This window comes from Eurypyga helias, unplaced genomic scaffold (assembly GCF_000690775.1).
Source record: "Eurypyga helias isolate BGI_N326 unplaced genomic scaffold, ASM69077v1 scaffold15843, whole genome shotgun sequence".
Classification (NCBI taxonomy): domain Eukaryota; kingdom Metazoa; phylum Chordata; class Aves; order Eurypygiformes; family Eurypygidae; genus Eurypyga; species Eurypyga helias.
Genome location: NW_010242313.1, coordinates 122,235 through 133,491, shown reverse-complemented (window position 1 = coordinate 133,491; position 11,257 = coordinate 122,235). Strand labels below are relative to the sequence as shown.

General features: G+C 46.2%; 1 protein-coding gene across 1 annotated transcript in view; it reads right to left on the bottom strand.

The window, feature by feature from the left end:
• Positions 1–893: 893 nt before the first annotated feature.
• LOC104507688 (leucine-rich repeat-containing protein 7-like) overlaps positions 894–11,257 on the bottom strand; it is a gene marked incomplete at its 3' end in the record, with an annotated part of 68,828 nt that continues 58,464 nt past the window's right edge. The window contains 4 exon segments of the mRNA XM_010149049.1: positions 894–2,481; positions 2,483–2,566; positions 3,528–3,708; positions 3,931–4,042. Coding sequence (XP_010147351.1) covers positions 894–2,481; positions 2,483–2,566; positions 3,528–3,708; positions 3,931–4,042 — 1,965 coding nt within the window.

The window sequence follows — 11,257 nt, the reverse complement described above, 5'->3', positions numbered from 1 at the left end:
CCATCGCTTTGACACAAGGAAAACAGCTGAAGTCAGGGAAACGCCTCAGCCTCGACGCCCGTTTTTACAGTTTACCCATTTGATCCTTAGCAGCACGTCACTACGCATCCTATCTGAGCACCTGGGAGGTAAGGAATATATCAACACCGGACTCGTATCTAGCATAAAGGAGGCATACGGACACATTTGGGAACTAACTTACGCATCTGATGACAGTGACTTTTCACAACCACTTCAGATTATGAAGTAAATCCGATCCAGGAAGTCGGTCATTAAATAGCCACCATCATTACCGAAATCATGCACTATAGTATTGCACTGTTTTGTATAGAAGGCAAATAAGCGTAACTTCCTACTGCTAAGAGGAGTAATAATCACATTCCTTGTTAGAAACAGTGGCAGGGCAGACCCAGGGGTGTTTTTCAGGGCTGAGGTACCTTTACACCCCCTCCTCTAGCCGTGGCATGAAAGCTAAACCACATGACTTTATTTATCTGTGATGTTTTTCTTTATTTCCCTTTACTGCAAAGATGTATCCAGCATCTTTTACAGCTCTCAAATCACTGCTGAGGTGGTGGGCTCCAGCAGCACGTTCACTGCTAAGGAGAGATTTTTAGGGGGTTTTCATCATTTCAGGCAGCGCTGCGGCGGGTGCCGCGTGAGCAACGTGCACCGCGGTGCGCTACTCGACTCTTTACCGCTCCTCTCCCCGGGAACCCCTCACTCCAGCTGCTTTTGAGCACCCCCAGGCCCCTTGGCGGGCCGGTTCCTCTGACACCAAGGCAGGAATTTCATTACTGGGAATTCTGGTGGTTACCACTGTACGTGCAAATAGTTTGAAATAGCGAAACACACGACTAAAGGCATTAATTGCAGAGAAGTGCCAAACATACCCTGTCTAACCTTCTAGCTTCTATATGTCTAAGTAGCTGTTGTCTCCAGTCAGCGGGCATTTTAGCACAGCTCTCATTTCCCTTCACAGGGGTAGGCCTTGTCTTTATATCACTGTTATCGGAAGGCTTGTCGCCATAGTTACCCAAGTTATAGTCTGACGGTATCTTTTCCAGCAGCGCTGCCATTGTAGGCCTCGCTGAAACCGGCCTGGTTTGGGATGTGCCGTAACTCTCTGTACTGTAGCTTCTTGCAGACAACGGCCTCCTTTGTGTAAGGTTTTTAACTGGAAAGCTTCCAGTCTGGGCTTTCACTTCTTGGTAGGAAGGGTGCTCATCTTCGTACCTGCCGTTCCTCTTGAGGAACTGAGACTCAGAGACCGAGATGCTGCTTTGGCGCTCCACAGCTCCTCGGTAGGGAGGCCTGCCATACCTATCGCTCGGGGGCAGCTCGTGGGGCTCACTGACTCTCCTGAACATGGACATCTCGGTGGAGCTGGCCAACGAATCCGCTCTCCTCAAGAACCCCGGCCGGGACCCCTGGCTCGCAAAGGGGGCACCGACCGCCTCCTCGTTGACCGAAGGCTGGGAGAAGGAGAACATGTGCTCCACGGGCGGGTAGCCGCGGTAGGCCCTGGGGCTGACCAATTCCTGGGGCAGGTTTTTACTCTGCTGGGGAATGTACTCGGGGTTGAGCTGGAAAGGCGGCGGTAGCCTCTTCTCCGCTGTCACCTCCACCGCTCCCTGCGGGTTGAAGCTTTGGTCGAACTGGTAGACTTTCTTCGTGACGGACGACTTCTGCTGCGGCTGCACCTTGACGCTGCCGTAGGTCAGCAGCTCGTCGTCCAGCATGGGGACCGACTGGCTGCGGGACATGCTCAGCATGCCGTGCTCCGGGCCCAGGAGCTTGTCCACCCTCTCGTGGGCTCCTACAGTATCGTTACCAGATGCATAGTTTTCTAAGGGTATATTATACACTTTGTAGGTACCAATGTCTATCTCATCGATACTCTGCGACTTCTTAAATTTGTTAGTTTTTAAATCCCTCATCATCGGAGAAAGCCGCTCCGTACTCTTGCTGATCGAAATAACGCTTTTGGAAGGATCTGGGCGACAGTGGATATGGGAAAAGACGTTTGTGAGGCTTCTGTTAGCATTTGAATCGTGATATTCCCATGCTATTCCCGGAGTGAAAGTGCTAGTCATCTCAGGAGACTCTTTGATATGGTCTTTCCGCTCAGGCAAAGGGCTGGTGGTGGGGGTGTTTTCCAGTTTGGAAGGAAAAGCTGTCCTGTCTTCAAAGGGACTAGGGGTTCTGGTCCAATTTTGCCAAGGATTGGGAGGAGGCACTTCAGATTCGTGTGTGTTTCTGAGCGTCGGCTGCTCCAGCTCCAGGGGAATGCCAACTATCCTGTCTTGCCTGATCAGCGGCCGGCGCCCGTGCGCAGATGTGCTTCTCGACTTCGTGCTCAGGAGGGGGTTAGCACCGGGATTCTCCACCGCGCTCTCCTCCGCCACGAACCCCGTGTTATCGTAGTGCGAGCTGTCGTTCCAGCTGTCGGCGAAGGTGTCGCTCAGCGGGCGCCTGTCCGGGCGACGCGTTCCCCGCCGGAGCGGATTCCCGCTGGCTCAGCAATGGCTTGGTTTCGAGGGGCTGTGGAAACGACTGGGCCAGCCTGCGAGAACAAAAGCAAATTGAAGAAGGTAAAACGCCCTCCATCAGCGCACGGAAGCAGTCGTCAGCAAGGCGCAACTACAACGCAACGTAATACCCGCCCATCTGTGCTCCGGCTTTGGGATCGTACTGGGGTGAGCAACCCGCGCCACTGCTTTGGCACGAATGGCTGCGGCAGATTCTTTGCACTGGAGTACAGATTCCCTAAGCATGGACACAGAGGAACCACAAATCCCTGGGTGGCTCAATGCCGTGTTCATAGAAATCCAGCTGAACCTATTTTCCTGCTTTAAAAATAAGTTTCTTTGAGTGCAGGGGAAGATTTTTTTTTTTTTACACTTACACCTTTTTTTTTTAAACAAAAATACAAGATTCAGTTCATGCATGTTCTCACCACCAAGATTTTATGCATCTCCAGTGAGCAGGCTCCAGCCTGTCTTTAACAGGGAATAGCCTGTGGATGGAACTACATTTAGGATGGAACTACCTCAGGTGATTTATGGCAGGGACAGGGCAGGGTGGTCCTGGTATGGTACGAGAGTGTTTTCAGGTTGCTGACGGCCAGTGCGAATTACAACTTTTTAAAGAACTGCGTTGCTCTTGGAAGTCCAGGGCCGAGTGAGGCTCAGGACAGCAATAATATGAGACAAATACACGCTGCCGCCTGTGCTAAACTGCAGGCAGCTGCAGCTCAGGACCACACAGAGCAGAATAATTGCAGCTCAATTACTAGGCATGGTTATAGCACATAGTTGAAAAACCAGCTGCAGAATTACTGACGTTTATAGAGCATGTCTGGGTGGCCAACCCTGCACAGGCTTTGAATAGCTACGTACACCCTGGCAAAACTGGGGTGAAAACGGTGTATTTTTTTAACTGAGTGCCTTAAGATACGGTCACTTTGAATGCCTACGACGACGGAAGACGAAAGGCAACCAGAAGCTGTGTTAAGATGACCCCACCTGTTCCCCCACAAAGAGTTATTCACTGCTTCTTTAGCCGTTGTCTGCAAGGACCCCATTTTAACGTGCGCGTTGGAGGACCCTGAGGAAGCCTGGGAAGGGGAATAGTCTGAGTAAGTGCCTGAGGAAACGCTGTTATTCAGACAATGGATCTTATCTGCTTCAGACTCGTCTGTCGATTCTGAAACAAAACACAGCAAACGTTTTCAGCAGGTGGTATTTGAAAACTAAACTCCAGAAAAACACATTTTTAAACGGATGCTATGCACATATATATACACACACGGCACAAATATGCATGTAAGATGTTTTATAATCAGACTGAGGTGCAGAACAGCTTAAGTAAGGTGTCTGCGTACATTACATTTGCTTTCATCCAAAAGGTTGTAAGCCAAGTTAGTACCTTTCTTCTCTTTACCCAGAAGAACAAGTTTGGGTGGGTACAACGGAGTCTCTGGCATGGAAGGACGAAGTTCCCCTATCCTCATCTCACTGGCAGGATGTCCAAAGGCATCCTGAGGAATATAATAACGTAGAGTAAACATAGGAAAGAGAATCCAAACTGCAACGAACAAACATTTCACAGCCGCCTTTTCATGAACGTGACAACACACCAAAACCCCACCATACGGGTAGTGTCTGATCAGGCTGATTTGTCAGCTGAAAAGTCTAATGAGTCCTGCATAAATACTTGTAAAAATTGTGGTGATGTGTTCATTCTGAAAATGTGGACAAAACAGATGGAACTTTCAAGATACATCAAGGCCATGTAAACATTTTTGGTGAAGTCAAGGTCACAAAAATGCAAGCTGCCAGTAGAAATAAATAAAAATTTAGAATAAACAATTCCTTCATATTTCAGGAGTAAGTATTCCTCATTCATTTATTCGTGGCACAAGTCCTTCCACAGATTCAAGTGTCCCTATAGTTGTACTTAATGAAAATGACTTCGCCTCTACATAGGGTTTTTTGCTAAATTAAAATTATTGGATTTCATAAAGTTCTCACTGAGAGCTCAGCACATCTCACCCTCCAGAGACTGCCCTGCACAGCTGGCTCGCTGTTCTGGCTGGCGACAGGACACATACTGAAAATAACGTCCGTTAAAAAGTGGGAAGAAAGGCAGATTTAGCCTTAGAAAGAGATGTTTTAAATCAGGATATTTAAATTAGGCTTGTGGGATAGCTAGAAGGGAACGGAGACACAAACAGGGAATCCGTGGCATCGCTTAATCCTGGAGAAAGGTTCAGAAAGGGGAAAGATGCTGACCTGAAGATAGGTGTCCTGGGGACACGGGGTAGGAGATGACGCTTACTGGTACTGATATGGTGTGATATCGGTGAGCCTGCCCTCAGGAGGGGACTTATGGAAAGGGAGCCGGAAAAACAGCCACGTGGGAACCCCACTTGGTGGGAGGCGGTGCAAGGGCTCAGGGAAACGGAATGGAATGGGAACTGAGGGAGATGGGCACTGCAAAGCCGTGGCAACGCCAGCCAAGGTCCTTGCGGGGAGGGGTACAGGAAACATGCGTCATCTCGGAAGTGAGAGGATGAGCTGGGCTTTCCTAGAGGATGGAAGTTGGGGAAGGAGATCTCTAGTAAAAAAAGAGGAAGTTTTGGAGAGCGATGAGGAGAAAATCGATAATCAGCAGTATAAATGAGGAAGGAAATGGCTAGGAGACATATATTTAGGAGGGAAGTTACACTAATGGAGACACTGCACGGGATCTCTGCTCCCTGACATCTTGTTGTTAAAGGTACTCCAGGGATTTTGGAGAGCAAAGTCAATAAAGGAGAGAGGCGTGTAATACTCAGAGAAACAATTTAAAATGTTTAACCCATTAAAAATGTTAAACATTTAAAATGTTTAACACCCACATTATTAGCCACGTGGGAACCCCACTTGGTGGGAGGCGGTGCAAGGGCTCAGGGAAACGGAATGGAATGGGAACTGAGGGAGACGGGCACTGGAAAGCCGTGGCAACGCCAGCCAAGATCCTTGCAGGGAGGGGTACAGGAAACATGCGTCATCTCGGAAGTGAGAGGATGAGCTGGGCTTTCCTAGAGGATGGAAGTTGGGGAAGGAGATCTCTAGTAAAAAAAGAGGAAGTTTTGGAGAGCGATGAGGAGAAAATCGATAATCAGCAGTATAAATGAGGAAGGAAATGGCTAGGAGACATATATTTAGGAGGGAAGTTACACTAATGGAGACACTGCACGGGATCTCTGCTCCCTGACATCTTGTTGTTAAAGGTACTCCAGGGATTTTGGAGAGCAAAGTCAATAAAGGAGAGAGGCGTGTAATACTCAGAGAAACAATTTAAAATGTTTAACCCATTAAAAATGTTAAACATTTAAAATGTTTAACACCAAACCCACATTATTAAAATGTAAAATGCTACAATATTTTTTAAATGTCCTTGCTTCTACTCATGATGAGGAAACTTTCAGAGGTTTACTCTCCACTAACTCCTTTTTGTAGTAACAGTGGAAACAGAGATTTGTAGAAGCATTTGCCACGTGATTTATCCTTGAAGAACATAATTCTATTTACACAATAGACATTTTAATCCTCCTGCATTTGGTGCTGTACTGGAGGCAGGACCATACCAAAGCAGCAAAGAACAGGTATCTTAACAGCCCGTTTAATTAACCCCCTCAGTGCTAACGTTTAAGCAGATACAACCACACACCGATTCTTACACGGTGTAATACATTCCAGACTGTAAACGACTTCCGCATGCCGAGATCCCTTGGTGTGGAGGGTATTCCTCACACAACAGTAGTGATGTACCTACAACTTAACGCTGACAACTGTGCGACAGCATTTTCCAGCGCAGCACAAACATTTTTCAGTGCAGAGTAACAAACCTATGCAGAACCACTCTCTGAGGAGTAAGAAAGTGCCCAGCACCCGCAGAGTGTGAAATTCTCCACCTCTGAAGCATGGTGCACGTTGAATTTCTTGTTGTGCCTCTGAGCTTTGTGTACACTCCTCTTTCTCCTTCCTGTCTGGGATTTCCAGAGTCGATTTATGGGTGTTGTCTGTATCAGACAGGTGACTCCTTTGGAAATCTTTATTTTTTTATCTTGAACCTAGAAACCCCACATTGTGCCACAAAAATTCCAAACGTTATAAGCTCAGAATAAAACTACTTGCCGTGAGACGGGAAGAACCAGCAGTTCCATTTTTGACATCAAGGTGAACACAGGTTTTTATTTCAGGTGCATGATTTTATGAAGTTTTCTATGCTATATCCTTTTTTTTTTTTTTTTTTTTAGCCCCTAGTTAGTTCAGCTACTCCAACACAAAATCAATACCCTTTTGAAAGAACTAGTCTGGCATTTGTTAATATGCCACAAAAGTGAAATATGCTGTAAAAAAACCTAAATCATGTTCCATTTAATTCTACTCAGTTTAAGAGGACCTTTATTCTTACAAGCCCAAGAACAAAAAGGTCATTAACAGAAACAAAAAAAAAGCACTATTAATAGGACCGATTGCACGAACTAAGGGAAGAGATAGAGCAATTGTGTTGTGTCAGAACTTATTCCTCGGGACCAACCAGAGAAAGACACGGGTGGACAGAAAAATAAGGTGGGCTGTTTCCCAAGATAATACATGGTAAAAACCATTAAAAAGAACAGGAAAGAGAAGTATCACTAATTATTCATGCTGAAAACCCAAGAACATTAAATTATAATCTGGAGAGACGGAATTCTTAAAATACCCTAACTCGTGGAGTCTGCTTGCGAAGAGCACAAAGCCCCCGACGAGAGCAGATGGGGCTCTGGGCAGCCGCGGCAGGCACAGGGCAGAGGAACACGGGGCCGTTAACGATGGATCTGTTCCAGAGGAACAATTAAACACACGCAGAGGGTTGGCAGCACTTTAAACTGGAGGAGGCTAGGTCGGTGTGAAGGATGACAAGCTGGCTATAAAGAAATGGAGAAGCAAAGAAATAAATGAATCAAGGCAAATGCTACTCAGCCCAGACTTTATTCTCTCATGAAAGTTTTAGTAAAGGAGATTGCCGAAGGCGCAGGAACAAATGCAACCAGATAGCTCTCAGAATATCCCTACAGACCAGCAAGACTAAGCGAGGCACCCTTCTTGGGAACCAGCTAGTGGCACAGTGCTGTTACAAAGCCTCACCGAGTCGCGTTACGGGCTGCAGAGAAAAGGGTGGCACGTCTGCCCCGCAGCCCTGCATGCCAACAGTTCCGATGTCCCGTTAAATAGCTTTGTCCTACTGAAGTGTCTTCTCCTGACAAAACCACACAAGGAATTATCTCTGAGGCTTAGCATGGGAAAGGCAGTCACAGTTCTGGATACTGTGCTGTCTAAAATAGCAATTATCAGACTGACCCAAATAAAATTCAGTCGCTCATCCAGGAATGCACTGAGAGTCACCCCAAAGCATGGGATTATCCCAGAAGAAAGCAGAATGGAGGATCTTCCACCTGCTCCTGAATCTCTCCCACTCTTCTGGCGGAACCAGAAAGGCCGGCTGCCGTAGCCGTTAGATCGGAAGGTTGTCCCAGCCAGGATGTTAATGCAAGGTATAACCGAACCAGTGGAAGGAAAACTTCTGCATGTGGATAGAGAACCTGAAAGCAGGAGAAGGAAGGAACCCCGACACACCTCCTTGCTGCGGAGGGGATACAGCAGCCAGCACAACGTTACGGCACTGATGCAACGAGCTCTCGCCTTTTCCGCTCCAGCAGGTAACCCCAGACAGGGCACAGCGCTCTGAAAAGGAGACGTCAGTACAGGAGGAACAAACCGGGGCAGAGGCAGTTTTTGGGACTCCACATGGAAGGGCACAATAGATCCAGAAGCAAAGTTGCAGGTAGGACCTAATGATGGGTTCTGCCATGTGTCTCTGCCTTGTGATCGGGTGGACTGGCAAGCAGTTGGAGGAATGCAGGCGTTATCCTTGCCTGTTCAGGTGATCAGAAATGCAACCAGCACCAGCGTCTGCATCAGATCACACAGACAGTAGCAAACTTGGCCTTTTTACACAGTATGAACACAAAGGATGGAATGCTGTAGGCTAGGCTAGGAAAGGCTGTTTTTAATCCAAAGCTAAGAGTTATATACAAGCGTTCCAGTCTATTTGTCAAGAATATTAACTATAAAGACCTTAATTGCTGATTTGGGGTATTTCTCATGGAAAATCTCTCTAGCAGGTAGACTGAGATGGGACATCAGGAAGAAGTTCTTCCCGGAGAGGGTGGGGAGGCACTGGAACAGGTTGCCCAGAGAAGCTGTGGATGCCCCATCCCTGGAAGTGTCCAAGGCCAGGCTGGATGAGGCTTGGAGCAACCTGGTCTAGTGGAAGGTGTCCCTGCCCATGGCAGGGGGTGGGAACTAGATGATCTTTAAGGTCCCTCCCACCCCAACCCATTCTGTGATTCTATGAAAAGATGCACAACACACTAAGTTATCCTAGATTTTCCTTTTGTCCAAAATGCACATCTTTCAAAATGACTTCAGACAATGAAGAGGTTTATTTTAATTGATGATTAATTAAGAAATTGTTTGCTTATTATATCTGAAGGTGGAGGATGATACAGGGGATTTGAAATGTAGCTTGTTACTCATTTCAGATGCTCCCTTTAATTACTTAGAAAGAGTTTTGTGGAGACGTGTAAATTAATTGCAGGTAAACCATAAGAGATCAGAAAGAAACCATCTTATCTGGTCTCTGAGGATGAAAAACTGAGGATTGCACCTGAAATTAAATTACCTTGTTATTAGAAACTGTCTTCAGTCTAAATCTATATCAGAAAACACCTGCATTTTCAAACTGTATTTTAACTTGAGGCTTGAGATCATGCCTCCTAATTATCTGAAAAGCAAAGGAGCTCAATTATGTTTTATTTCATGTGTTGCAACTGAAAACACGCCAATATTGTTCACAAACTTATTCACACTTCTTCTAGTTTCCCATACTTCCTCTTTACCTTCATGCAGGAAGCCAAAGAGAGGAAAACGTCTACATCATCCTGCTTTGCAGCCATAAAATCTTCCCCTGTCACTGTTTGTATCAATGACAAGAACTTCTTGCCTGTGTTTTCAGTCGATGAGGGAGTTGTGTTACCAGTCCTGCCTAAATACCAGGGAAATTACAATTCGAAAAAGTTCCACCACCTTCACCGTTACAATAACAGAGGATGAAACACACATCTGTGCAGATATGATGGAAACAGTCCCGCCATCACGTCGGTCTGCAGTGGAAGATTAACTAGGAAATTGCAACCACACGATATAACTGCACATCAGGAATTACCAAAGCATCTTCGGCCATTCGACTACCTTTATGGAATGCTTTCTGTGACTCTCATGCAATTAGCAGTTCATTTACACTCCCAGAAAAACGAGATAGCACTATTTTTTGGTTGCAAAAGTCTAGGTATTTTTATCAAAGAATGAAACCTAAGAATGAAATCTGCCTTCACCTCTTTCCACGTTAGAACACAGCGTGTGGTCGCACAAGCATTTCAGAGTAACTCGGATTTTATGGCGTTGCTGCCGTTCACTCTTGCCTTACACCAGTGCCACGGGGGCGTCCCTGGACTCTGCATACTCACGGGGCTCCGCTGTGCCTGGCTTAACTGGGCTGTTAACAGTGCAGTTGAACAACGTTCAGTTTAACAGCGACTAAACCAGCGCAGCCACCTATTTCTGAAACCTGCGTCACCAGGCCCAGCCAACAAGAGCAAGCACCTCGTCTCTTTGCCAGACAACACTGATTCCAGATCCGGAGATATAGCATGTCTGTGTTCACAGCAGGGATAATTACAGCCCGCAGAAAGCCGTTAGGAATATTCAAAAGCTAGATGATGCAAAATAAATTGCATGTATTCAGCAACAACAGCAGAACAGGTCAACATTCATGCCACAAGACATGAGTTGGATCAAAGGCCAGATTTACACAGTAAGAATTTAATGAGTAAAAAGGAATAATGGTGGGGGTTATAATTTCAGGTTTAGATTCAACCACAAATGATTTTAAGTTGAAGGCCAGGCTGGATGAGGCTTGGAGCAACCTGGTCTAGTGGAAGGTGTCCCTGCCCATGGCAGGGGGGTTGGAACTGAATGATCTTTAAGGTCCCTTCCCACCCAAACCACTCTATAATTCTAGTTTGAAATACTAATCAAAACTCTGCCTAGCTTTGAGGAAAGCCTTCTGAAGTCTTCTTAAGAGAAAATTTTTTAAGAAATGACACTGTTCAGCTGTAAATGAAACACACGCACTGACAGAGCAGCTACGGTGGCTGCTGAACAGGTAAGAACCACCCATCTGCGTGAAGGATACAGAAAACCGAGGGAGAAAAATTCATGCATACACAACTAGCCAGAGACAGGGATATTTCAAGGACAATGAAGTTATCATAATGTTTAAATAACAAAGGAGTGAAAAGATAAGGCGCTGATTTCCCCCTCCCCCCCATTTCTTTCTTTTGAGCATTAAGACTTTATAAAGATTTTCAAGAATGCTGGTATTCTTGTGGACCCATCCAAGCCTGTAAAATACCAGCACATGCTGCCAGCGTAAGAGCTGTCCCTTATTTAAAAATTGTGCCTGCACAAAGCCAGCCATTAGTGTGAATGCTAACGAGCAGATGCCCTCCGAGACGAAGTTCTGTAGCAGCTTTGCACAGGACTGGAATGTTTAGGAATTTACCTTTCAGTGCCTGTATTCACGTCGGCATTGGAGCCTT